We start from the raw sequence: 25,844 nt of genomic DNA, 5'->3' as shown, positions 1-25,844 counted from the left end.
AGTATTCGCCTTCGCCAATGCATTATGCCGTCTTTGCAAATTCATTCGGGTGGCCCTGCCGGTCACACACCCACACTGGTCCGGATGGATCAACTTGCCGATCCACGGTAGCAACCTGTTTGCCAGGACCTAGGCCGAGATTCTGTCATCCACATTCAATAGTGAAATTGGGTGACATGATGAACAGTCAGTTGGTTGTTTCCCTATTTTGTGGATGACCATAATATTAGCCATTCTTGGATCCTCAGGGAGCTCCCCTTTCACCCAACTTTCTTGTAACATTTCTAGCAGATGTTCGCCTACTTTGTCCCACACACCTCCAGTATTCCACCGGAAACCAGTTTGATCCGGGTGTTTTTCCTTCCTGTAACTCATGAATGGCATGCTTGAGTTGCTCTCCAGTGATGGCCGCCTATAGCTCTAGACCCTCCCCCCAGTTGTGGTAGGGCTATATTGGTTAGGTATCTGTCTCTTCGGAGGCTGCCCTAGGGGCCTCAACATACAAGGTCTGATGGTAATCGGCAAAGGCTTGGGCTATATCCTCTCCCTCTGTGAGTTCTCCCTCTGCCCCGTCAGCTATCGCCTGCACCCAATGCGCCCCTTCCTCCCTCCTTTCCAACCACAGCAACATCCTTCCCCCTTTGTCCACCAAATCATAGTTTCTTGCTAGTCTCGACAGGTGTGCCGAGCGGGTTTTGTCCACTGCTATTTTGTTCAACTCCCCGACTACCTTGGCAACAGCCCTCCTGTTGTTGTCCGTTGGCACTTGCGCATGGAGCCTTCCGGCCTCCTCCTTTCCCCCGCACCTTGGCCAGCCTTTGGACCTCATGGGCTCCTAACACATTCTGTGCTATCCCTCTAATCACAACTTTATATAGATACCTCCCCCTGTCATCCCTCGTCACCTTGGTGATCTTCAGGGGCAGGGATTTATGAATCAGTATTGCCACTCTCCGGGATCCCCTGTGGTAGCCTGCATGGTCCACCACATTGAACTGCCCTCTCCCCAGGAAACGGCACATCAAGCCTATTAGGTGTAGACCACCTCAGCTTTATTTTCTTTGATGTAAAGCATAACAAGGGCTCTTTTAATTTTATCCAACATGCCATTCACATTCCACATTAAGCAATTTATCGTCTTACGTCCCAGTCTTACTTTTCTCCGCTCTTGCGGTCATGGGGCCCATCGCATCTCGGGCAGGCTGGTGGCGTCCCTTCTCCATTGTGCATTCCAACTGAAAACTCCCTGTCTCCCCAACTCCCTTCCCCCTCCCTCCCCAACAAAACATTCTCCCATCCCACCCTCTAATTCTCCCAACTCTGAAGCATCTGTCGTCCCATAAACCGTAAACAGCCCTTCTCCTCAACTTCGGAGATAGGACTTTGTTTGGAGGGCCACGCAAAGGAGTCGCTCTGGCCCTACTCCCATCATCGGTCCGCTATCAGTCTAGTTACTGTTACAGTTCGGCCCGGAAGTACAAGTGTGCACACCATACCTGCCGGTTGTCAAGTCCATCTCAACTAGCCTTCACTGCCTGTTACTGATTGTCTGCGAGTCAGTCTGGTCTAGGGGTTCCAGTCTTTGACTGACCTGGTCTGGCCTCTCCTGGTGTATTCTGCTGTGTTTTCTCAGCCTTTTGTTTCAGCACTGATTCTGACCACTCCCAGGCTTCCGAGGGCTTGTTGGAAAAAGCAGACACCACGTGGTCTGCAGACGCGCAGTGTAGCTGGGTACATCTTTATATTTGTATCCCTTTCTCCCTGAGTTTCCTCTTTGCTGTCGCAAATGTCTGTCTTGCCTTCCGGACCACTCTGGTGACGTCTGGATAAATTGCTATCCGTGTTCGTTGTGCACCCGGGGTTCCCTTTAACGCGCCATTTGGAGAACAGCATCTCTGTCTCTATGGTTCATCAATCTGACTATCACTTGTCTAGTGGGGCTCCCGATGGTGGTACCCTTCCGGGCTCCCCTTATGTGCATGCTCCACTGACAGAAACCTGGACAGACCCTGTGATTATTGGGGAGATTTCACATTCTATGGCTAATTTCCCTTACCTATAGAGTTTCCCAGCAGCTTTGCTGGATTTGAAGGGTTTGTTTCTTTTCTCCTGCTAAGAGTGAAAATCTTTTTCCCACTCTTAGGCATTTTTGCTATGTGTTTTTTAGGCTATTTTTGTGTTTAATCTGAGATTTTCTCAACCCCATAGGAACCATCTTTATTCACATGTTACACAGCACCCTCCGTGCAGTGACACAGGGGTGTCGTAGCGACCCCCAAACAGGGTGTCGTAGCCATAGACTCGATACCCTGGGACAGACTACTGTCTCCCAGGGCATGTAAAGTGCCAATTGACTTTACTAGTCAATTTTTATGAACTAAACCAGTACAACCTATCTTACTATGGAAGTACTGGGAGGCGTTAATAGTTTTTCCCCTATGTTTATTTTCGAGGGTGTACCATACAGTCCTCTCTCAAAGGTTTCTGGCTGGTGGCAGTGGTTACTACCATAAATATTCGACTGCATATATTTCCCTATGGGATTTTCCCATTGTTCGAGGTTACCACATTTTCTGATAACCTCTAACATACCGCTGGTGTATTTTAATATTAACTTTACTCCGGTAGGTTTTATTTGCCAGAAATTTAATATAAATTCTTTCTCGTGTCTTTCTCTAAACTCCTAACCCAGATCGGGGATCCTTTGTTCGTCCTTTTGGCAGGCTTCTTTCCTAGAAGCCCTCCTTTCAGCACCACAGAGTCTGGGGTGGGCCCGTTGTGTGGGAGGGGGAGTAGCACCCCTGGACAGGGTTGCCTCTGCAGCCCATGTCACACTCTATCCTGATAGGCTAGAGGGTCTCACGCCAAGATGACCACTCCACTGTGTGAGTGACAGCTAGGCTGTATGAATGGGGCTCCTTTTGCATAAAGGCAGGGTCCTGAGGACTGGAAGAGCAAGATGTCGCCACTGGAACTAAGAAGCTGAAGAAGAGAGAAGCCAAAGACATCTGCAACGACTGAACCACCGGTGAAACCCTGCTGCAGTGTCTCACCACTTTTCTCCACACGACGAGAGAAGGTCTTCATCTGCAAGAGCCTTCTTCCCTTGAGCTGGTGGGGCCAACCAGTTTGCCAATCGCCTTCCTGGACCTGCCTTGGTCGAATCGCCAGTACCCAGTACTCGGAGGCCGGATATCCAGGCACCAGTCCACCCGGACCGCTATTTAAAGGAGCGTACCTTTTTATTCGTTGGGCAGCACCGGAGCTGGTTTCATCCGTGGGTAGTGCAGTAACTCGAACCTTCCTCCACGACGAGAGCCTCTCTTCCTCTGCTGGATCCCCCGAACTGCAGGAACTACCAGGAACAACCGCCACCGCAGGAGCCACTTCTTCATTTTAAAGGTACATTGTTCCGCCAGGCCGCCCTTTCTTCGCGGTAGAACTAAAGGTCTTTTAAATCCTTTACCTACCTATTGGGTTGGCCGCCCCTATCTCTTAACATTGTCTTTCACCTTCTGCATCCACCTTTTCAAAATCGTTAACCAAAGACTTGCTTGACTGCAGCTCCAAGAACATTTTGCTCCTGGGCCCTTGCCCTGTACCACTGACTCTGGCACAGGCCTACTGACTCTGGCTACATTTGTTAGAACTGCCTTCTTTAGATTGTTTCTCAATTAGAACTGTGTTGGTGCACCTACTTCTTATAACTACCTTTTTCTTCCCCTTTCTAAACCTTGTGAAATGCCATTTTGCTCAGTTTTCATTTAAGTATATTCTATACTGATGCACTGTCTTGCTTAATCTGGTTCACAAAGTTATGGGAAGTGTTGCTAGGGTGTGTAAGAAGCTATTTCTGTATAACTTGTGCTTTCCCTTCCTTGTGAGAAATTGTTAGAGGATCCCTTGTGTGTGGTTTCTACTGTGCCGTTTTGCTCAGTTTTCACTCCGGTTCACTTGGTCTACAATTTAAATTGGTAGTGTGTATATTTTTCGTTGACGCATTTTAACTTGCTTAACTGTGATAGATGTGTTTTACTAGAAGTGTATAAAATAAATATATATATACTTTTTAATACAAAGCTTTGGTCAGTGTTTCCTTATGCCATAAGTGCTGTAGACCTATTGTGTAAACCCTGAATACTGCTCATCTAAGTCTGACTGCTCAGCCACAGCTACCAACTAAATCTTTGTGGTACAGACTGATACCAAAGGGGATTGATTGCTCTCACCTGTAGTCCTAATCTTCTGTAGTGCTCCCTAAGGGAACTGCACAGGATTCTGCCTAACAGCGGTCTCATCCAATCATGGATTAGCTGCTCAAGAAACATTTCCATGGAGGGTCCTTCTGCTCTTTCCGGCAGCCCGCTCAGTCGTATGTTTCGGCGTGAGCACCCCATTGGCTTCTCCATCCTGTTTTCGAGTATCTCCGTTCTTTTGAGCATTGATTGAGTGTCTTTCTGTAGCAGTGTCAGGGCATCTTCCACTGCCAAAATGCAACCCTCGGCTTCTTGAACTCTAGTTGACTTATTTTTCAAGTCCTGTCTCAGGAGTCCCACATCCACTCCCACAGAGTCTATTCTGTGCTCTAATTGAATCTCTGAGTCCTGGATCGCCCGTAGGATCTCCTGTTGCTCTCATTGTATCCTCCTTATTACTAATTCCCCCTCCCGGGGCCAATTTTCCAGCTAGATCTCCTGTGGTGTTAACGTCCATCTTCGTTGGTGTCCTGGTTTCTTGCCTTTGTCTCTAGTCATTATTGCGACCACATGGGTGTTGGACTTTCTCTGCTGGTCTGTGATTCACGCTCCCGGCTCCACCTGAGCCTGTGGGTTGGCGCTCAACTATCTCTCTGATCTACTACTGTGCCAGGGCCCTGTGACCTTTCCTATGCCTCTTCAGCCGTTCACCTCGGGGCACATCTGCAGTTCGATGTCCTTTGCCGTTTCTAGTGATAGTATGGGACTCCCGGTATTAAGGCAGCTTAGTTTTGTATGTTATGCAGGTCTGTTCCCATGGCAGTCCTATCAAATCGGGTTGCGTCTCTCTCAGGCGCACCGGGGGGTGGTGCTCACTGGTTCCCCTTGTTGCTGGTGGGTGCCACGGTACCACTCATTGTACTTGAGCCCCGTAGTCGCAGTCCACAGTCCGTCTCTGGCCGCTATCTCTTTGTGCTGTGCTCGTTGATGTGGGTAGTGGCCCCTCAAAGCAGTGCTAAATTGCGTTAGACACCCGTGGGTGTGGGCCGGGAAACTGGACGGGAATCTCATTCTTTCCCTGCGTGGTACTAGACGCACACACCCATTTCACTTAGCCTAAAATTTCTTTGTGGGGCCGCTGGTGTATGGGATCAACCGTATGTTCCAAAGTTCACCTTGTACTGTGATAGGGGTATTGGGCAGATGCATTGCCACTCAGTTAATGGCATATTCTCTATGGCAATACCACTATGGCCGTTTGGAAACTGCTTTTTGTGCCTCAATGTGCAGTGTACAGTGTGCTCTATGGCCGTTACTCTAGTGCACACCCTCTGTTTGATGCCTGCCAGTGGTGGCTGTCTCTCACTCCTGTCGGGGCTGTTTTCCTCTCACACCCATTGCAGAGCGGTGCATTCCCCAGTGCTCAGTCTGCTCCTTCTTGCACCGGTAGGTGTCCGTCCCAGCTCTCCCGGCACAACGCTTCTTTCCGGGCTGCGCCCACCCACCTCGGTCACAGCCCCGGCTTCCTGGGGTCACAGCGCCTCCATCTACCCCGCACGGGTGGGCTGTGTGCAGTGGGCAAGGGGAGCAGGAGGCTTCTCGGCCAGCCCCAAGTGTGCTGGTCGTTATTCCGCCTTGGCAAGGTCGCCAGTGAGCTCCCTATGCACCGGCGTGTCTCTCGGTGCTGGTCCTGGTCCCCCAGGACGCTCCACCAGCTTCTGTGTAAGCGGCATGAGGTCTGCCCCCGCTCTGCCCGTTCGGGGCGTTAGTCAGCCGCCATCTTGAACTTGCGGCTCTTGCCGGCGTGCCAAATTTTTATATGCAAATTTCCTTGTCTTTTTCGTGAACATAGACTCCCCAAACTTTCACCAGCTGTGCCCCTCATCTTCGTACCGCTTTGATAGGGATCCAGGGTCCTCTAGTGCAGCAGCTTTATGGCCCGTTCACATGGTTTTAGGATAGAGCGACGTGGAGGCTGCTTACTCCATGCTCTGTGCCTCGGCGCTCCCACACCAGGTACACCACAAGCCGCTCGGGCATACCTCTCCAGAAGGATGTCCTGCAGATGGCGAGAAAGGTCTGGGAGAATCCCAAGACCAACGCCCACATGAACTAGAAATTGGACAGCCGGTTCAGGCTTTTGGATGGGGAGCCAGTCCTCCTGGCCTCTCACTTGCATCCTCACTCTTCAGTGGTGGCTGCGGCCTTGTTGTATTCTAAACCATTGTCTTTGCTATCTGCCTCTGCAGGAGCCGCCTCCACTTCTGTCCAAGGAAGACAAAGTCCTTGAGTGCTTTGGCAAACTTGGCTACGTCATCACAGGACTGCATTTGCAGCACGCTAATGCAGACGCCCTCCAAGCCGCACCGAGCCAGAAGCTGTGGCGAGAGCTCAGGAGTTTCTGCTTGATCTCCCTCTGGAGAGGCAGGCCTCCTTTAAGGCCGGCCTGGCGGATGCCGGGTCAGTTGCGCAGGACCTCATGAAGTCTTTTGGTCTCCCACATCGACACAGCCAGAAGAGGCTGTGCCTGGGGCTCGAGATGAGACTGACGGCGTGGATGTATGCCACTAAATTCTCATCAGATGTGCAAGAGCGGATCTTTCTTTTGGGGACTTGAACCTTTTTCAGTCATCCACCGATGACACGCTGACAAAGACGACCACCTCTACACAGACCGCAAAGTCCTTGGCCATCCTGACTAAGCCGGGGCAGAAGTCCTTCCCTGAGTCTCAGGGAAGGACCGACTTCAAATCCTGCGCTTTCACAGCTTCAAGGGGTTTCGAGACTGTGGTGCATGGAGGCCTGAGAGGTCGCCCAGTGACCACAGGAGGAAGCAGCAGAGGACTTTAAACATTTTTCAGCTCTCGCCTCAGATGCCAAAATAGCAGTGACGTAATGGTCCGGGAACATCTCTTGCCTGTAGGAGGGTGGCTGCCTCTCTTCCAGGACATTTGGAAGCGTTATTTCAAGAGTCCTTGTATCCTTTCAATAGTCGCCACAGGCTTCAGTCTTCCTTTTCCTCTACCATCCTCTTTACCCAGCCGAAGCCAACTCTGGTGGTGACAACGGATTCCTCGCTTTTGGGCTCGGGGGCAACTCTGGAGGGCTACTTCATTCATGGTGCATGGTCCATGGCGGATTCCGTCCTGCATATCAATCTGCTCGATCTCAGAGTGTTGGTCCTGGCGCTCAAGGCTTTTCTGTCTCATCAGGGACACCGCAGTTCTGGTCAGGACCGACAATTCCACAATGATGTTCTACCTGAACAAGCAGGGTTGCACCCATTCTCCCCTCCTGTTCATGGAGGCGATGGCGATCTGGGAATGGGTCCTTACGGAAGGAATTTGGATTTCCTCAGCCCACTTCCCATGGGACAGCAATGTGGAAGCGGACCAACTCAGCCGCTTGGGGTTCAACAGGCATTGTTCGTCAAGTTTGGGGGCATGTCTCCTGGCACCCAGAAGCTTCTCACCCCTGGTGGATAGTCCAGGCCATTTCAGAGGCGTAAACAGCCATGGGCAAACCGGTTCCTGAGGGGGTTCATGCCCAAGCAGTCAGAGCTAAGGCCACAGCGTTTTAGAGACCTGCTTCATGGGATTTCATTAACTTTCTGTAAGCACTATTCACTGGATACCAGCTCCAGGCGAGATGCAAAGTTCTGTCAGGCGGTTCTGAAGAACCTTTTTGCTTCGTCCAAGATACAAGGCAGGTTGTCACATCTCCACTTGATGGTCTTGTTCGGTGGAATCGCCCACAACGATAGAGGACTAGACTTATAAGTATTAAAAGTTCGTCACTGTAGTGACTGGAGTACTTATAGTGCTTAGACCCCTTTCCTCCATACGTTCCACCCTCATTCCCCCCAGCCTGTATGCCATTGGCTAAAATATTTAGTATAGCCAGGTATTAAAGCATCCAATGTGTTACAACAGGGGACTGAGGTTAGGTGCCAGAGAATCGGGGACTCTAGGGAGGAGGAGGTGGTGATGGTTGGTGCCGGCTGGGGGAGCTACATTTTTCACTGCCAAAGGTTCTGTCCCCATATTGGGGGCGCCCACAAGGATGGGGGAAAAGGGACTAAGTACTATGATTACTCTAGTTACTAGAAAGTTACTTTAATTACTTTTCACCAAACTGCGGCTTTCCAGGTCATAGCCGACTACCTCTCCAGAGCTTGTCATCTGCCCGATTGGCAGATGCCTGGCAGGGGGGTATATGAGGATTTGATTGGGTTCAGTTCCAAGGCTTTGCCTTCAACCCCGAGAGAACGCACCCAGCACAGGTAGAGCCTGAAATGGGACAGGTGGAACTGAACACACAGGTGACGTGTCCTGCTTGGAAGCCACATGAGACACCGGTCCCAGACTCTTGGTTGTGGGTGTAACCGATGGGCCAGGAACCAGTGGAAAAGCATCCCGCGCAGACAGCGCTGGAGATGCCGTCCCTGACATCAGAGAATCTGCGTTCAAGGAGGCGAAAGGCAGAGCTGCAGGAGATATGTTCTGCATTGCAGAGTTGCTCAGTAAGGATGACGGCTGTACTACCCACGGAATAACTCCCAGCAAGAACAGGCATAACACGGGTCCCCATTGAATAGCTCAGCAGCATAACACATCCTTAGACTTGATCCATGAGAGGTGAAGGGAGCAGGTCCCAGAGAAGCCGCGCTGCCACAGGGAAAGGTGTCATGGTGGTCCAGCCAGTGAGCAGGGTGGGTATAAAAAGGGGGCGCAGTCTGTCCCTTTTATAGGACGGGAAGCATCACAGAGAAAGACGCAGGGTTTGGTCTAAAACAAGGCCCGCCTATGTAAAAATGGACCACATGGTTACATGTGATCACAACTACTTTGTTGTAGGAGGACGAGAAAAGAGAAGGCTCCTTTTACCAGTGTTCCTATTCGACAGAATGACCAGAGAGAACCGGAGAAACCTTATCCACGCTTTCTTGCCTCTAGGTGGAGGCTGGAGCTATCTCCAGGTGAAGAAACTAAGGGAAGAAATGTAAACAGCCTTTACTATAATATCCGGATTAAAGCAACTTTTACTTAACTCACCTCGAGTCCGGTCTTCTCTAATCCAACCACGGTGGCTGAAATATGACTTATTTCGAGAATGGATGGATGCTAATGGTATGGCCCTTAATCATGGCAAGACGGAGCTCATGCTGCACGGCTCTAAACACAGGCTTAACAAATTGGCATCAGAATACCAGTCTTTCCGCATTGCAGAGCATGACATTCAGGTTAAAGAAAAAGTCAAAATTGTAGGTATAACGTTTGACCAATCCCTGACTATGTCCGCGCATTTAAATAATTTGGTAGCTGCATTGGCTTGCTACATCAGACTTCTAGCACATATACAACCTTTTTTGTCTTAAAGTGGCTGTGAAACCATTGCCAGAGCCATTATATCTGCTACAATTGATTATTGCGGGTCACTCATTATTGGAGTGAATAAGGCAAAATTAAAAACTTCAAGTGGTGCAGAATAGCGCTATAAGATCTATTATGGGCCTATGCAAATTTGCACATGTGTCTGAAGTGAGAAGGAAGCTACATTGGCTACCAATTGAGGGAAGAGTTGAGTTTCTCCAGCATGGGGTCTGGCATGGATTCACATGCTCATGAATATTCCCCGTCGCCAGGCTGGGAGTCCTCAGTAAAGAAAAAATCAGTTTCAGTTTAGTTTCTGAACTGTCTTTCTACTAATAACCAATCACTGGCCTCTCTGGGTCATACTGCCCTCAACCTAAGCCCCTCCTCTGGCAGCCATCATCAGATTTTTACCGCACATTCAAATGTTGGGAGTCCTCGTGCTATAGCTCTTGAGCTTTTACTGCGTTTTTTTTTTTTTCTTCAAAGAGTTTACTCTTATTTTTTCGGTCAGTCGAGCCTCAAGCTCCACCGATTCTACTTCCGATCAACGGGGGACCTGTTTCAGAATTTTTCTACGCCCCTCAAGGGCGAATTTTCGTTTCGTTTTTATTTGCTTCTTGGAGGATTCCGGAAGATCTTTGAGGCCTACCCTGCGTGGACATGGCCCAGGACAAAGGAAACACAAGGCATGGATCCAAGCTGTTCAGGAGCTGCCCTGGATGCGGATTACAGAATGTCTACAAGGAAGATGAGCACTCTCGGTGCCTCTACTGCCTTCACAATGACAAATCGCACGTGGAGAAGGACTGAGTTTTGTAAGAATATGTCCGAACGGACAATGAGGGATCATTGTACTCGACTCACCAACTGGCAGGAGGGGAAGAGCCCAGCAGCAGATGAGGAGAAGTCTGAGCGGTCTTCTAAGACCTTTGAGGGCACTCCGGCGACTGGGTCCCAACAAAAAGCAAAGAACCGTGAGTCCGTGGGCACCGGGAGCGCCGATGGCTGCCAGGCAGGGCGCGATGTCACTGATGCCATCAACCACGAGCCAAAGCTCTGGCTCGGTGAAGAGGAAGTCGGAGAACCCGGGTAAGCTTCAGGAGAAGCCCCGGTCGATCCCGACAGTGGCAGCCGAGGGGGAGCGAGGCGGCGACCCTCCCTCCAAGGTGAAGGCCTCGGGTGCGCCCAAAGTCGTGAAGGCCCTGATTCACCTGGCTAAGGCCTCGATCGAAGGAGTCGTGGCGGCCCTGGCGAAGCCTGTGGAGGCTATCCCAGTGGAGATGACTTCCGGGCCTAGAGTTTCCCTGCCACTCCAGAGGGAATCCTCTTTTCAGCCTATCGATAAGACCCCTGTGAAACCTTGGGTGGAGAAAGAGGGGGGGGCACGGTAGCCATAACGGACAGAGATACCACCTCTGAAGATGAGCTGGCTGGCGTCGCAAAGATCCTGGACAAGAAGTTCGAGGAAGTCCGGTCCTACGGGAGGGATCCCGACAAGGTGGACGTAGAAAGCTTCCGTCGCAACCTATGCCACAGGACAACTCAGGAGCAATCTTGATGGCTATCCAGGCCCTGTGTAGGGAGATGAGGACAAGGTTGCCCTTACCCCCAGCGGACGATCCAGCGGCGCCTGGACCATCGGAAAGGCCGCCGAACAAGCGGAGGCAAATCCATCCTCCCCCTCCTTTCCAGCCTTCACCTCCTTCCCCTCCACCGAGGGATGAGACGGGAACGGAGACGACAGGGACGGACGACAGTGGTGACGACGGGACGGATCTCCCATCACCTCCTGCCTGGGCCTCCCGCCACAAACCCCCCACCCCACCCCCCTTTCCCCGATGAAATTGGCTCCTTTCTCGCCATGATCGCCAGGGCTTCGGAGCTCTTCCAACTTTGTCCCGAAGAACGGAAGGAGGGTTTCCTCTACCAACGACGGGAGGCCAAGAGGAAGAATGTCCTCTCAGTACTGTTACTAGACGCCATCTGGGACGAAGTACTGTCGGTACTCAAGAACCGGTCCACAGCTCCTGCGAAGAGGGACCGGTATGAGAAGTAGTACCGGGTCCTAGATTCCGCCCCGATGTGCCTTATAGCTCAGCCGTCTCCGGATTCGGTGGTCCCCGCAGCGGCCAAGAAGAAATCGCCAGAGTCGACGGGATCAACTTCCACTTGCCCACTGGACGGCGAGCGGAAGAAGCTGGACGCCATGGGGCGACGAGTCATCTCGTCGTCGGCGGCGACAACCATCAAAACGGCCAACGCCCTCTCGATAGTGGCACGCTACGACAGGAAGCTATGGTTCAAGATCGCTCCCCTCCTGGACTTCCTCCCAGACAAGAGGGCGAAAACCCTTGAAATCCTGCAGGAAGGCGAGGTGGCTTTGGACCACGCCATCACGGTGACCACGACATCGCCGACACCGACTTTCGGCAGATGGGCAACAGCATTTGCCTTCACCGGCGCGGTTGGCTGAAGGCCACCGATTTCAGTCAGGGCGTGCAGACCAGGGTACTGGACATGCCATTCGACGGGAACAACCTGTTCGGCAAGGCAGTGAAGGAGTCGCTGCAGGCCATCAAGCGTGACAGACGGCCCGGGCCTTGCGTTCTCCATCACCGATGGCTGCCCTTCCTGACCCCCGTAGGCAAGTCTCAAGGTGCCGCCAAAGGATTTGGTGGCGGTTCCTCATACTGCCAAGCAGCCCGTTCTTCGTCGCAAGAGGCCTACAGAGGCCGCAGCAAGGCCAAAGGACATTGTTGATGCCAAGGAGGTCAAGGCTCCGACGAAGCAGGATTGAACAGGCCGCGGCGTTGGGCCTCCACCCAAGCACCCCGGTGGGAGGCCGGCTGGCGAAATTCATCACTCCACCGACCATTGTGTGCTGGACGCGCTGGCCCACATACACACTCTGGAATTCCAAAGAAAGTGTCCCCGTCTACCACCTGTGGCCAGGAAGGAAATCCACGTGCCACAGCTACTTCTGGAGGTACGAGCAATGCTGAAAAAGGGCACAATAGAACTCGTCCCAAAGAGGCTCCGGGTCTCCGGCGTGTACTCGTGGTACTTCCTCTTCCGAAAGAAGACCCGCGCTTGGCGACCCATCCTGGACCTTCGTCTAAACAAATACATCAAGTCCCAGATATTCTGGATGGTCACCCTTCAGCACGTCCTTGGACAGCTAGAGGAAGGCGACTTCCTCTTGTCGCTGGATTTGGAGGATGCCTACTTCCACATCCCCATACTCAAAGGACATCGAAAGTTCCTACGATTCGTGGTCCAAGGATGACGCTATCAATTCAAGGCCCTTCCCTTCGGATTGAAGTCGGCGCACCGGGTCTTCACCAAGTGCCTGGCACCGGTGGCGGCGCGGCTGCGCCTGCAGGGGATCCACGTTTACCCCTACCTGGACGATTGGCTCATCCAAACAAAGTCAAGGGTATTCGCCGTCAATCACACATCGAAGACCGTCCAACTGCTCACGGATCTGGGATTCTCGATCAACTTCGTGAAATCCCACTTGGTACTGTCACAAGATGCCCTGTTCCTGGGAGCCAGACCCGACACAGTGGCGCGCTTGGCTTTGCCGTCGGAGAAAAGGACGAAGGTCATACTGGGCAATGTACAACGTCTGTTGACCATGGACATAGCCAAGGTGAGGTCCATCAAGTCCCTACTCGGCATGATGTCACCGTGCATCTACTTCGTGCTCCTTTGCAGGTTGCAGATGCGACCACTGCAGGAGTTCCTCGACGCCCGTTGGATGGAAGCAGCGGGCAGTTTCGAAGACCAGATCTCCCTCAACGAGACGTTCCGCCAAGCAATCCGGTGGTGGGGCAACCGCATGCATCTAGCGGCGGGTATGGACTTCCGGACCCCGACACATCAGGAGACAGTGACAACGGACGCCTCCCTGGAAGGATGGGGATCGCACACCGGAGATCTCCACGCAAGAGGCCTTTGGTCCCGGAGGAGAGGTCACTACACATCAATGTCCTGGAGCTCCGAGCCGTGTTCTGGGCCCTGAGGTCGTTCCTGCCGTCCCTCGAGGGCAAGATGGTGAGGGGCTTCACCGACAACACCACCACAATGTTCTACATCTGGAAGCAAGGGGGCACCAGATCACCAGCCCTATCTATCCAAGGAAGCGCAGGATCTGTGGCACTGGGCCATTGCCCAGGGGATGTTCCTGGTAACCTTCCACCTGGCAGGAGTAAAGAACACTGTCGCCGACTCGCTCAGCAGGGAGCTACGCTCGTGCCACGAGTGGGAACTCCGGCAGGATCAGGTGGATTTGCTATTTCAATGATGGGGCAGTCCCCAGATAGATCTGTTCACGACGGCGACGAACACAAAGTGCCGGAGGTTCGCTGTTAGGCAGAATCCTGTGCAGTGCCCTTAGTGACCAATACACACAATTAAGACTATAGGTGGCAATACAAGTTTATCTTTGGTACAAGCCTGTACTACTAAGTTATAGTGGTAGCAGTAGCAGAGCAGCCAGGCTTCTCATGAGTATGTGAGCAGTAGCAGAGATTACACAAAGGGACCACAATTACTGTGACTCAAGCAAACACTGACTCAAGGTTTCAGGTAAAAAATATAAGTACATTTATTTTTAAACCATCAGTTATAAACACAACACCTCTATTAAACTTTAAACAAAACCACACGTTAAATATACTACAACTAACAAATTCACTTTGTACAGTAAGTCTCAAGGTAAGTCCCCTGTGTTTGAATGAACTGGTGTTATGAACAAAACACGATACCGCAGATACGGTTGCGATCACTTTTTGACAGTTCGGTATACTAAATAAATGCGTATCCGTGACATGAAATGCTACCGGGGTAAAAACACACTTAGCACCTGAGATACCCAGAGGAAGTTGGAGGCAAAAATCACAGGCAATATTTAGGTTAGGCAGACAGTATCGAGAAACACTCAGAAACAGGAGTTCAAAAGTCAAAGGGTCGAAGCCAGGTTTAGATGACACCGGAGGCCTGTGCCGAAGATCACACCGTTACAGTTCACGATTCCGTATAGCCCAAGAGTACTTGAACATTGTCAATGTTCGGAAGCAAAAGTTATAAGGAGGGGGGAAGACAAGGACGAGCCTTGGAGATGAAGAAAAGGGGTTCAGCCAGTGTCCTCGAGTAGAACACAGTACCTTATTTCCACGATGCAGCTGGAGCCCTGGCAGTTGTTCCTGTTGGTTTCCCGCAGACCCACGATTCCTGGAGCTTTGTTGTGAAAGACGACATCTGAAGGGGGTCTGCACCACGCAGGGATGAAGCCGGCAGCAGCGACAACGAAAAGGTGTGCCCCTTAAAAATAGGAGAGGCTCAGCAGATGGCTATCCGGACCACTACAGCAGTGTGCAGCGATTTCCACCACGGCGGAGATCTCTGGCTGAGGAAGGTGAGCTGGTTATCCCCCACCAGGCTCAAGGGAAGAGGACTCCGGACTGGATCTTCCTAGTCATCGAAGGGTAGATAGCTCAGGACTGCAGCAGGGCTTCACCGGGACGGGGTAGTTGCAGCAGCCGTCGTTCTCTCCGCTTCTCTTCGGTTCCTTGTAGTTCCAGAGGCGACTCTGACTTCTAGCCCAAGGGACCTGCCTTTTATGCGTAAAACCCCTATTCACACAGCCTGGCTGTCAATCACGCAGCAGGGGGGTTGTCCAGCCGGGACAACCAACTCGGCCAATCATGGCAAAGTGCAACTTGGATTTCCAAGGATACCCTCGCATTCAGCCCACCTAGACACCCAGGCGCCTTAAGGAGGACTTCTCTGCAGAGGCCCGCCAAAAAGACGGTGAACAAAGAAGGCGAACCTAGTTTGCCACACAAAGTAAAACACAAGGACTTTAATAAAAAGAAATGGCGTATAAACCCAACCGGAGCCAAAAAAAAGACGATTTGGTCGAGCGGGTTTATGTTCGAGGCTAATATAATAGCCAAGAACAGTACCACGTTTATCTAATATAATCGCGGTAGAAAAGTTAGGGTAGATACCACTGCCACCAGCCAAGTCTAGATGTTAAAAGAGCAAAACAATGCTCAGGGAGGTACAGACAGAAAAGAGGTACAGATTAGCCCTTTCCAGTACTCCATGTAAGATGGGGTGTACTGGGTCTGTGGTAAAAATGACTATGTAAAGTAAATGGCAACTTTACCTTTCTCTGGGGGACAGTAGTCGGCCCCAGCGAAATGGAGTCGGAGGGAAGTCTATAAGACAACCCTGGGTTACTACACTAAAGGTGCTGTGTAACCCGTACAAGAACACGGGCACCTGGAGAGGTGTGCTTCAGTGCCCAAGATCACATAATGAGTGAAAACACATAGGCCAAAACACATGTAAGAGTGGAAAAAGATGTACACTCTTACCAGGTGGAAAAAATAAACTCCAGAAATCCAGCAAAGCTGCTGGGGGACTCACTAGGTGAGGGAAATTAGCCCTAGAAGGAGAATTAGCAGGTTTCCCCAGCTGGGGAGCATGGGCCATGCCTTCTCATTCCCATGGGACGGCCTGTTCCTGTATTCGTTCCCTCCGTTGCCATTGCTGCTGCGACTTATCAGTCAACTCAGACGGTCCTGGTGCAGGATGATCCTCGTTGCACCGGCGTGGCCGAGGCAGATCTGGTGCCCGGACCTTCTGGACATGTCTGTGTCCTCCCCTCCCCCGGTCAAACTGACGGACGTGGATCTTCTCGCCAGGGGAGTAGGCGCCATCCTCCACCATGACCCAGGATCGCTGAACCTGCAGGCCTGGCTCCTGCAGCACTAGAGTTCGGAGGGTACCATATCCCGGCGGACTGCAAGGGGGTGCTTGCAAAGGCCAGGGCGTCCTCGACTCTCAATTGCTATGGACACAAATGGAAGAGGTTTTCTGTCTGGTGCCGTGCACAGCAGATTAACCCTCTGCGGATTACGGCCCTCAAGTGCTGCCATACTTGCTATTGCTGACCAAAGCGGGCTGGCGCATGCCTCTATCAAGATCCATCTGGCGGCTATCTCCCGCTACACCAGAACTCTGGGGCGGTCATCTCTGTGGTCTCATTGCCTGGTGAAGGAGTTCATGAAAGGACTGGTCCGCTCGTTCCTGCCGGTGAAGGCTCCGGCCCCGGCGTGGGAGCTCAACGTGGTGCTGACCAGGCTCATTGGGCCGCCATTCGAGCCTCTGCATTCGGCACCGTTGAAGTTCCTGTCGTGGAATGGCGTTTCTTGTGGCCATCACCTCCGCAGGAAGAGTGGGAGAGATCCAGGCCCTCCCCTGTAAACCTCCATATCTGGCATTCCATGAGACGAGGGTAGTGCTGAGGGCGCACCTCTTTCATGCCTAAGGTGCAGTCGGACTTCCATCTCAACGAGCCCTTGGTGTTACCCGTTTTCTTTCCGTCGCCGGCTCAGAGGACTTTGTACTCGCTGGATGTGGCTAGAGCGCTGAAGTTCTACGTAGACCGCACAAAGAGTCTTCGGAAGACATCACAGCTGTTTGTGAATTTTGGACCTGTGAACCAGGGGAAGGCCCTCTCGAAGGCTTCCATTTCCAGATGGCTCTCTGGCTGCATCATGCACTGTCACCGGTTGGCAAATCGACCGTTGCCCGGCTGTCCGAGAGCCCATTCGACCAGAGCGATTGCTGCTACCACGGCGTTCCTGTCTGGTGTGCCCCTGCTGGACATTTGCAGGACTGCTACGTGGAGGTCGACGCACACCTTCACAAGATTCTACTGCGGATTCCAGGGAGGAGTCCAGAGTCGGCCAGGCAGTGCTGTTCAACCTGTTCACCTGAAGGCGAGACTGGTGAGGAGGTAAGAGATGCTTAATGTTGAGTTGTTGAAATGCTTAATGTTGAGCCTTGCCACCTCCCGTGGTTGTGCATGTGTGTACTGCTATGTATTCTTGTATTCATGAGCATGTGAATCCATGCCAGACCCTATGCTGGAGAAGGAACAAATTACTTACCTGTAACTGTTGTTCTCCAGCATGGGTCTGGCATGGATTCAAACAGGCAGCACGCATAATTCACTCGAATGGAGAACTTACAAATTCCTAAAACCTCCTTGGAATTAGTGCGAAGAGGTGCATTCTGGTCAAGTGCCCCCATGAAATGGAATGCTTTACCATCTGATGTCAAACTGTAGGACGATCAAGGAGTTTAAAAGTCAACTCAAGACCCACCTCTTTATGAGGTGTGGACCACTGATCTCTCGTGAGTAGTACTAGCTTCTGGACCTGCGCCCGTATGCCTCTGGGCCATTTTGGATGCGCATAACAAATAAATAAAAAATAAAAGAAATAATCCCACAGTGATATAAGCATCAATAATGGTGCCATAGCATTAGCTAGCTGGAAGGCAATCTAAAAAATATAAGTAGAACTGGTGCTGGTTTAGATTATGAAATACACCACCTGAAGGAAATGGATCCTGCCCAGATAGTCCAATTGATCTCGGAATTGACATGTGCTATGATGCTAGTTGGTAGACGTTACACTTCCACGTGTGGTGAGGTACACAAAGGAGTTTGACAGAGCTATATGAGATGCTAAGAGGGCACTTGGAAACAAATAAGGGTTATAGATAAAATCTCATAGGAGCGTGATAGCAGCAATGTGTGCATTAGAAAATGTAAGAATAAATCTAATAATTGGATAAAAAGATGTATATAAAGTGCAAATATTGCTCAATGGACGGCTATGTATATGACCTGGAAGAATGGGGATACCAAAAAATTACAGAGCATATTAAATAGAATTAAGGAAAATAAATCCTAGTTAATTGCTAGTCCTATTAGCATGGGATGTGGATTAAAGACATGGCCACAAAATGAGATAAGTGAGGATAGTATGGGTGGGCATTGCATCATCATTGTAGTCCTACTAAAATATTAATTGATGAAGAGAGCATTGTTGTAGCTATTTAGTAGTTTAAAAAATCTAGAGCACCAGGCCTGGAAGGGCTCGCGAATGTTGTTTTGCGTAGAAAAGTATCCGCGGACATCCTCTTTGATTTGCTTAATAGAATAATTTTGGTAGGTAAAGTTCCAGACACTTGGAGGAAAGCTTTATTGGCCCAGGTCTATAAAAAGGCTTCTCACTTAGATCCGACAAATTATAGACTGCTAAATTATAGACTGCTATCCTTGTTAGACTGATCTTGATTGATTTTTGCATCTTTTCTATTAAAAGTACTGCATCGTAGATGAAGAAAACGTATTCAGCAGATTTCGCACTGGCTTTCGAGCTGGGTCGGTTACGACCCACAATATTTTAACTTTGCTCTAATTCAGGGTTGTCCAACTCCAGGGCCGAAACATGTAGGTTTTCAGGATACCCCTCATTAATATTCATGAGCTAAATGTGTACACAATGATTTTAAATATTAATAAGGGATATCCTGAAAACCCATCAAGATTCCAGCCCTCAGGGCCTGCAGTTGGACAACCCTGCTCGATCTGATGACACCTACACTTTGAACAAACTGCTTTTATTTGCACTATATATTGAATACAAGGCAGCTTATGACACCACTGACCCTCAATCTTTTATAGACTAAATTAAAGTGGTGGAACGTTCCCTAAGGCTTGTTGACACTTTTGATCCAACTACATGAGGGCATGAGAGTACAGGTTAAAATGAACAGATTGGGCACCTTCACGAAATAAATGGCAAACTTCAAATGATTGAAACAAGGGTCTGTGTTGTCGTCCATGTTGTTCAACCTTTACTTGTCTCATTTTCCAGAGAGACTTGATAAGGTTGACAACTGTGCTCCTAGAATAGGACAGGTTCATGTGCCATGGTGCGTGTATGTGTACAATGTCATTATTCTAGAGCATAAAGACATAGAACTTAAGTTTTATTGCAAACTGTTTTCTTTGGTCTAAGCACTAAGTTCACTTGCACTTCTCTTAATTAAAACTAAATATATGTGCTTTGGTTTGAAGAAAAGGATACCACATCCTCTATACCTGCCTGATGGAAACATAGAACAGGTCACCTCCTATACTTATTTGGGACAAGCCGTTTCTGCTGGAAAATAATAATTGAAATGAAACAAAGCCTTATCACTAATGTCAACGTTAAAATAAAATAAAGAAATTGCGGTGAAGACTGCAGGTTACAGATTGAAAGGTATAACAGCCTATAAACAGAGCTTCATGGCAACCATATTGTATGGCTTGGAGGTCCCGTATCGGCTGGGTGAATAAAATTGATGGCACTTTGTGAAGAAAACTGTTGGGTCTCTCTCATGGTATCCCACTGGAAGCTATTCGCTTAGAACTTTGGTTTGACCCCACTTAATGGGTACACGTCACAAAAGAGAGGTCACCTGTTTATAAACGCCATGAAGCCTCCAGTGTGTCAACTATTCTGCTTTCCGGGTGAGGTGATAAAAGGTAATACATATAACCCATTATTAAACTTTAAAATACTTAATGAGAATTTTCACCAGGAGATTGGATGGGAACCGGATTGGGATATTGTATACTATCAATTGAAACAAGACTACTCAAAGGTTATGGAGTGGAACAGTTGTAAAAGCCATGATCATGTAACCCACCTAAAAAGTCAGAGTGCTTATTCAGGACTCCACTTAAATATCTGATAGAATGCATATCTCCACAGTTACAGAGATTCTTACTCGTTATTAAGATGGAACCAGCTTCCGACCTTGGCTGTAAGTGTTCTGCGACATTGTATAGAGAAAGCAGAGTGCAATCGTGGACACTGGAAAGTACCATGTATCCTTTCAGCTAATAAACCTGTTCTGACTAGTTGTGACATGGTCCCATTAATAGATTATACTTGGGGAACCTGAATACTTTTGGAGTTGTTGTCTAGCGGGAACACAAATATCCCTAATTTTAGAACTAGGAAGGCTGTGGTTGGTTATTGAAAAGAAATGCAAGACATGATTGATGGGAAAGCTTGGAAATATGCTCCCAGGATAGGTGGCATGGAAATATGTTTGTATATAGATGATATACATTATAGTGTGATGGATGTTAAGATCAGGAATGTACTTCTAAGGTGTTCATTATATAATTAATTGGGTGTGATATATATATGTATATGTATGTGATATGTATGTATATGTATTATTTATTGATATACAACAAGATAAAGCGCATTTTGTATGTTCATGTATGTTGTGTGAAAAGTTCAATTTTGAACTATAGCACACTAATAATAAATGCATTTAAAAAAGAGATTCATAGATTTTATTTGCAGATCTGTATGGCATGCTTTCCGAAAGTTTGCAGCAGGAGTGTCTCGGGACCCGAAGTACTAAAATAGCCTTCTATACATTCCCGTTCCTTCAGTTGCCTGTCCATGCAGTGTATCTTATTTCCATGCCGCTGCAATTGTTTGGCATTAAGGCATTTATAATTTATTACTCTTTGTCGCACTTATTATTTCTTTGTTAGATCGGTCTACCTAATGTCCATGCAGGAGACATTGTGGCTTCACTTTACAAAGAAGATCAGTGCTGGTACAGAGCAAGAGTTCTTGGATTCTTAGAGAATGGCAATTTGGATCTTTACTTTGTGGATTTTGGTGATAATGGAGAAGCTCCACTCGAGAAGTTGTATGCTCTCAGGTAATTTGTCTTTTTTACCACTTACAGTAACAGTCATTTTACCAGAGCAAAATAAAATAATTTTTATTGGCTCCCTGAATGATTCGCGCAAGCCCTCATTTCCTGTTTTTGTTTTCTACGTGGAACGAAATGTTGGGCCACAGTTTCTTCTTTTTTCTAGCTTCTGGCTATGTCCAGAAGTCTGAAAGATGGAGAAATAAAGTCCTATTCATCAGTCAGGATTACTTTTGGACTGCTTACTGTAAAGATTGAGGTGCTATTAATGTGGTGGTCAGTGTGATGCTGGAAATGCGTTGGAGGGGCAGTGCTTCCTTGTCCTGTACTCCCTTATGTGTGTTCTGTGTTACTTTCTGCACAGGACTCCAGTTTGGAACCCTGGCAGTGCTGCTCTTCCTTTTTGTTGGTTGTGGTGAACAAAGACCCTTGGGATACCCTTATGGCACCCATGGGTGGGCGTACAACCCTGTACCCTTTTTGTATGTTTTTGGGCACCAGTGTGTTGCCCACAGAGCAGGGTATGGTCTGGTGGCAGCTTCATGCTGATGTGACAGGGGCTCGGAGTATCCTCCATTTTTGAGATACCCATGCCCTGCCATAGGAATCGTTGGATTCCTGATAGAAGGCAAGATGGCCCATGGGACCTCTTGGTTTCTTTTGCCTGTTATCTTTTTTCCCAAAGTCCTGGGAAGCCCTGACTCTGTTACTTCCACTGACTGACTGGCTGTTGGGTGGAAGAACTATATAAGGCCTTGTGGGGAAGTCCAGGCCAGACTGGCTGGAGCCTTCCCAGTGACTGTATGTTGTGGGTACACCCTTCGGGTGGGACCTGTGTGAATGCATGTGACCAATATGCATTCCATGTTATGGGTGTCTGGTTTGTGTGTGTGTGTGTGTGACACAATGAATGATACAGCCCTGCCTGAAACTTACATGAATACAGTGTAGTGTGCTGAAAGGCTGGATGCTTGCCCCAATCTACATTTCTTGTTATGGGTGTCTAAATGGAGTGAATGGCCTGGATGCCTGTGAGCCTAATTGGCTGCCTGCCTGCATGAATGCCCTTCTGCGTGATTGGCTGACTGAGCCTGGCTCAGCAAGCGTGAATGAGGGACAGATGTGTATATCCGGGCACCTCTCACTTGCCAATTTGTTTAGAAGCTGAAGTTGAAACTTGAAGCTGATCCTTGAAGCCCAGCTGGAGGAGAAGATTGCTGCTGCATTTCCTTCGATGTAATGCAAGAGACTCCATTTGCGTCGACCGGGGCCGGAAGATTTCTGTGACCACTGGAAGCCAAGTTGAATCGTGTCGCCATAAGCAGGGACACCATGACTCCGTACTGCTCAATGCCCAGAGTCGAGAAAGCTCCACCTTGCCCAAGAACATTTGAAAGAGGGCTCCCTTGCCATCACTGTCGACCCCTTTGTCCCGCTGGTGAAAGTAGAGGTCACCTGCAACTGAGGAAAGTCTGCCGGTGGGTTTGCGGCCACTAGAAGCATACAAATATGTCCCAAGGACACTGATGGAGTGAAGATCTGATGTCCAGCCCGTGGTCGAGTCCCGATCGCCAAAGCGATCCCTAGGTGCATGCTACCACTGCAGCATCGACTGGTCAGAGGACTGCCAAACGCTACTCCTGATGCCCGCGGCCGGGCCTTCCTCCATCACCGCCAAAGGTTTTTCAAGTCCACAGACTCGTATTTGCGGCACCGAACATTTTTGCATTAAGGCCTACCGCATGCCTCATTTTCTCAGGACTTCCACGATCGAGGAAAAGATTGATCGTCGAAGAGCACAGCGAAGGTCAAAGCTGCTTTATCATTACAAGTGTTCTACTTTTCCTCGAGGATCTCGACACCAAGTGGCTCCTTCTTCAAAGGGGGTCCATCCTCGAATACTGTCGCAGAAACGCTTCTACTTCAGGTACATTTGGGTGGTTGAACTTTTTAACCAAGAAGCAAGGCTTATTGAGCATGTGTGGACTGGGCTTGTTTATTTTATTACAGTTTGCCCAGGTGGGGGGGGAGATCCTCATTCAGAATCGTGCATCGATCTCCAAAGAAAGCACTCGGTCATTGCTAACCTTAATCTGCCTTCCTTCATTATTGTCTATGCTGATACACCTTACTGAATGATTTGTATGCTCGAACTGCCAGCAGTTGATGCATTTTAAAGGTATCTTAAGTCTAGATGTGGTACAGCATTGTACAGATTTGTCATTATAGTATTACCAGAGTACAACGTGTTATTGAATTGTGTATATATATCTGAACCTTAATTTTATATCAAGAACTGTGTTAGTGTTAGGGAGAATTCTCATACATGGCTGATTTCCCTTACCTAATGAGTCCCTCAGCAGCTTTGCTGGATTTCTAGGATTTATTTTTTTCCACCTGGTAAGAGTGTGAGCATTTATTCCCACTCTTACATGTGTTTTGCTGTGTGCGTTTTCACTTTTTGTGTGATCTTGAGCACTGGAGCCTCACCTACTCCATGGCCTCATATTTTCATGTGTGTTACACTGCACCTTCAGTGCAGTGATAGAGTTGTCTTTGAGACTTTCCACTGACTCCATTTTCTGGGGCTGACTACTGTCCCTCAGAAAAGTTATAAAGTTGCCATTAACTTTACTTTAGTCACTTTAAAGCACAGACCCAGTACACCCCATCTTACATGGAATACTGGCAAGAGTCAACTCTTATCCCGTTTTGTCTGTGCCTCTTGGAGCATTGTTTTGCTCCCTTTACATCAAGACTTGGCTGGTGGCAGTGGTATCTACCCTAACTTTTCTACCGCGATTATCTTATACAAATGTGGTAATGTTTTAGGCTATTATATTAGCCTCGAACATAAACCTGCTTGACCAAATACATTTTATTTTGGCTCCGGCTGGGTTTATTCGCCATTTCTTTTTGTTAAAGTCTTTCTTGTGTTTTTCACTGCTTGCCAAACCAGGGATGATTCCTTTGTTCGCTGTCTTTTCGCGGGCTTCTGCACAGAAGCCCTCCTTAAGGCGCCTGAAAGTCTAGGTAGGCAGAATGTGAGGGAGGGACCTTCGGACCCCTGCCATGGGTTCCCTTGGTAACCCAAGTCGCACTCCTGTTTGATTGGCTAAGGGTACTGTCCTTGCCAGGACAGCCACCCTGCTGTGTGATTGATAGCCAGGATGTATGAATGGGGGAAAACTGCATAAAAAGCAGGTCTCTGGGACTGGAAAGGCAGAGTCGCCACTGGAACGAAAGAACCAACGAGGAACTGGCAGAAGAGGACCTCTACAACGACTGAACCGTCCGGTGAAGTCCTGCTGCAGGTCTGAATCTCCAGAATCCGCCGACAGAGAAGATCCTCCAGGAAACTTCTTCCCTTGAGCTGGTGGCACCAACCAGTTCACCCAAACTGCAAGCCAAGACCCCTCCTCTGTTCGAATTCGCTGTACAGAGCTACAGTGGGCCGGATAGCCAGGAAGGTCGAACCCTGCTTGGGTTTTAAGGAGCGCACCTTTTATTTGTTGTTTGGCGCTACTGCTGGTTTCTTCCCTGGGTAGTGCAGCACCCTCCAGTCTTCCTACTTCTGATCAGTCCAACAGTCGGTTCAGGAACTGTGAGCCTGCAGGAACTACCAGGAACATCTGCCACAGCTACAGCTCCCTCTCCGTTTGAAGGTACTGTGCAAATCCAGTTGTGCGTTTCATTCAACCGCGGTGAAAGTGTTTGAAATCTTTCTCCAATTCGAGGGCTTGTCCTTCTCTTCTCTTTGAACTAACTTTTGTATCAACCAACCTTGTTTGGAAACAGTGCCACAAACTTTACTGCGAACTACCCTGAACTGTGATTTTGAGCAAAAGACTTTTGATCCATTGACTTTGGCCCTAAGCCTTTTCTATCTGATCTCCTCACGGAAGTTCCTCTTGTTGAACTGCCCCGAGTACTTACCTGTTGGTTTGATCTAATTTCTAATAACTTTTGTCTTTCCCTCCCTTTTAGATTGCTGGAGTGCCATTTTGTGATGTGGTGTATTAAGGTTGTGATTCTTGACTTGCTTATAATAGTGTAATGTTATACAACTGAAGAGTGAAATAAATGTATATGTTTTTACTTGAAAACCTTGAGTCAGTGTTTGCCTGAATCATAGTAATTACTGTCCTTTGTGGAACTATTTGTACTCCTCACTTACTCTTGAGATAAGTCTGGCTGCTCCGCTACTGCTACCACTATAACTGTGTAGTACAGGCTTGTACCAAAGGTGAAATTGTACTGTCACTTGTAGTCTTAATTGTGTGTGGTGTTCCCAAAGGGTACTGCATATATTTCTGCCTAACAGTTAGCACATAACATAGTGTGTGGACATTCCTTTGTGGGGGGCTTGGGTACTTACTATACTTAAGAACCAGCCTGCATCACCTCCTTTGACCTTACCCCTTGCTTGCTAGTCCATAGCTGCAATATAGAGAAACTTGGCTGGGGTGCGCTGTGTCTCTACCCTACCAAATAGGGGGCAGAAATACAGATACCCCCTCCAGTCTTTACAGTCAGGCAGACCCAAACTTGAAAATGGATCTCAAAATAATTACGGCAGCACAGGACAAAAGAAGCCGCACAGTGAAGTGAAGGGCTGACCGGGAGGTTGGGGGACGGGTTAGGGCATGTTCGTAAGAGAGAGCTTGGCAGG

General features: G+C 49.0%; 1 protein-coding gene across 6 annotated transcripts in view; it reads left to right on the top strand.

The window, feature by feature from the left end:
* Window positions 1-25,844, top strand: part of TDRKH (tudor and KH domain containing) — a 2,163,439-nt gene that overhangs the window by 1,212,157 nt on the left and 925,438 nt on the right. For all 6 annotated transcript variants that reach the window (XM_069650772.1, XM_069650762.1, XM_069650739.1 and 3 more), the window contains one exon: window positions 21,006-21,178. In XM_069650772.1, the coding sequence (XP_069506873.1) occupies window positions 21,006-21,178 (173 nt within the window). The remainder of the gene's footprint in view (window positions 1-21,005; window positions 21,179-25,844) is intronic.

The sequence above is a fragment of the Ambystoma mexicanum genome, chromosome 1p (assembly GCF_040938575.1).
Source record: "Ambystoma mexicanum isolate Mex_15411 chromosome 1p, UKY_AmexF1_1, whole genome shotgun sequence".
Classification (NCBI taxonomy): Eukaryota; Metazoa; Chordata; class Amphibia; order Caudata; family Ambystomatidae; genus Ambystoma; species Ambystoma mexicanum.
The sequence above is the reverse complement of the archived record's forward strand: the minus strand, read 5'-3'. Positions and strand labels throughout refer to the sequence as shown.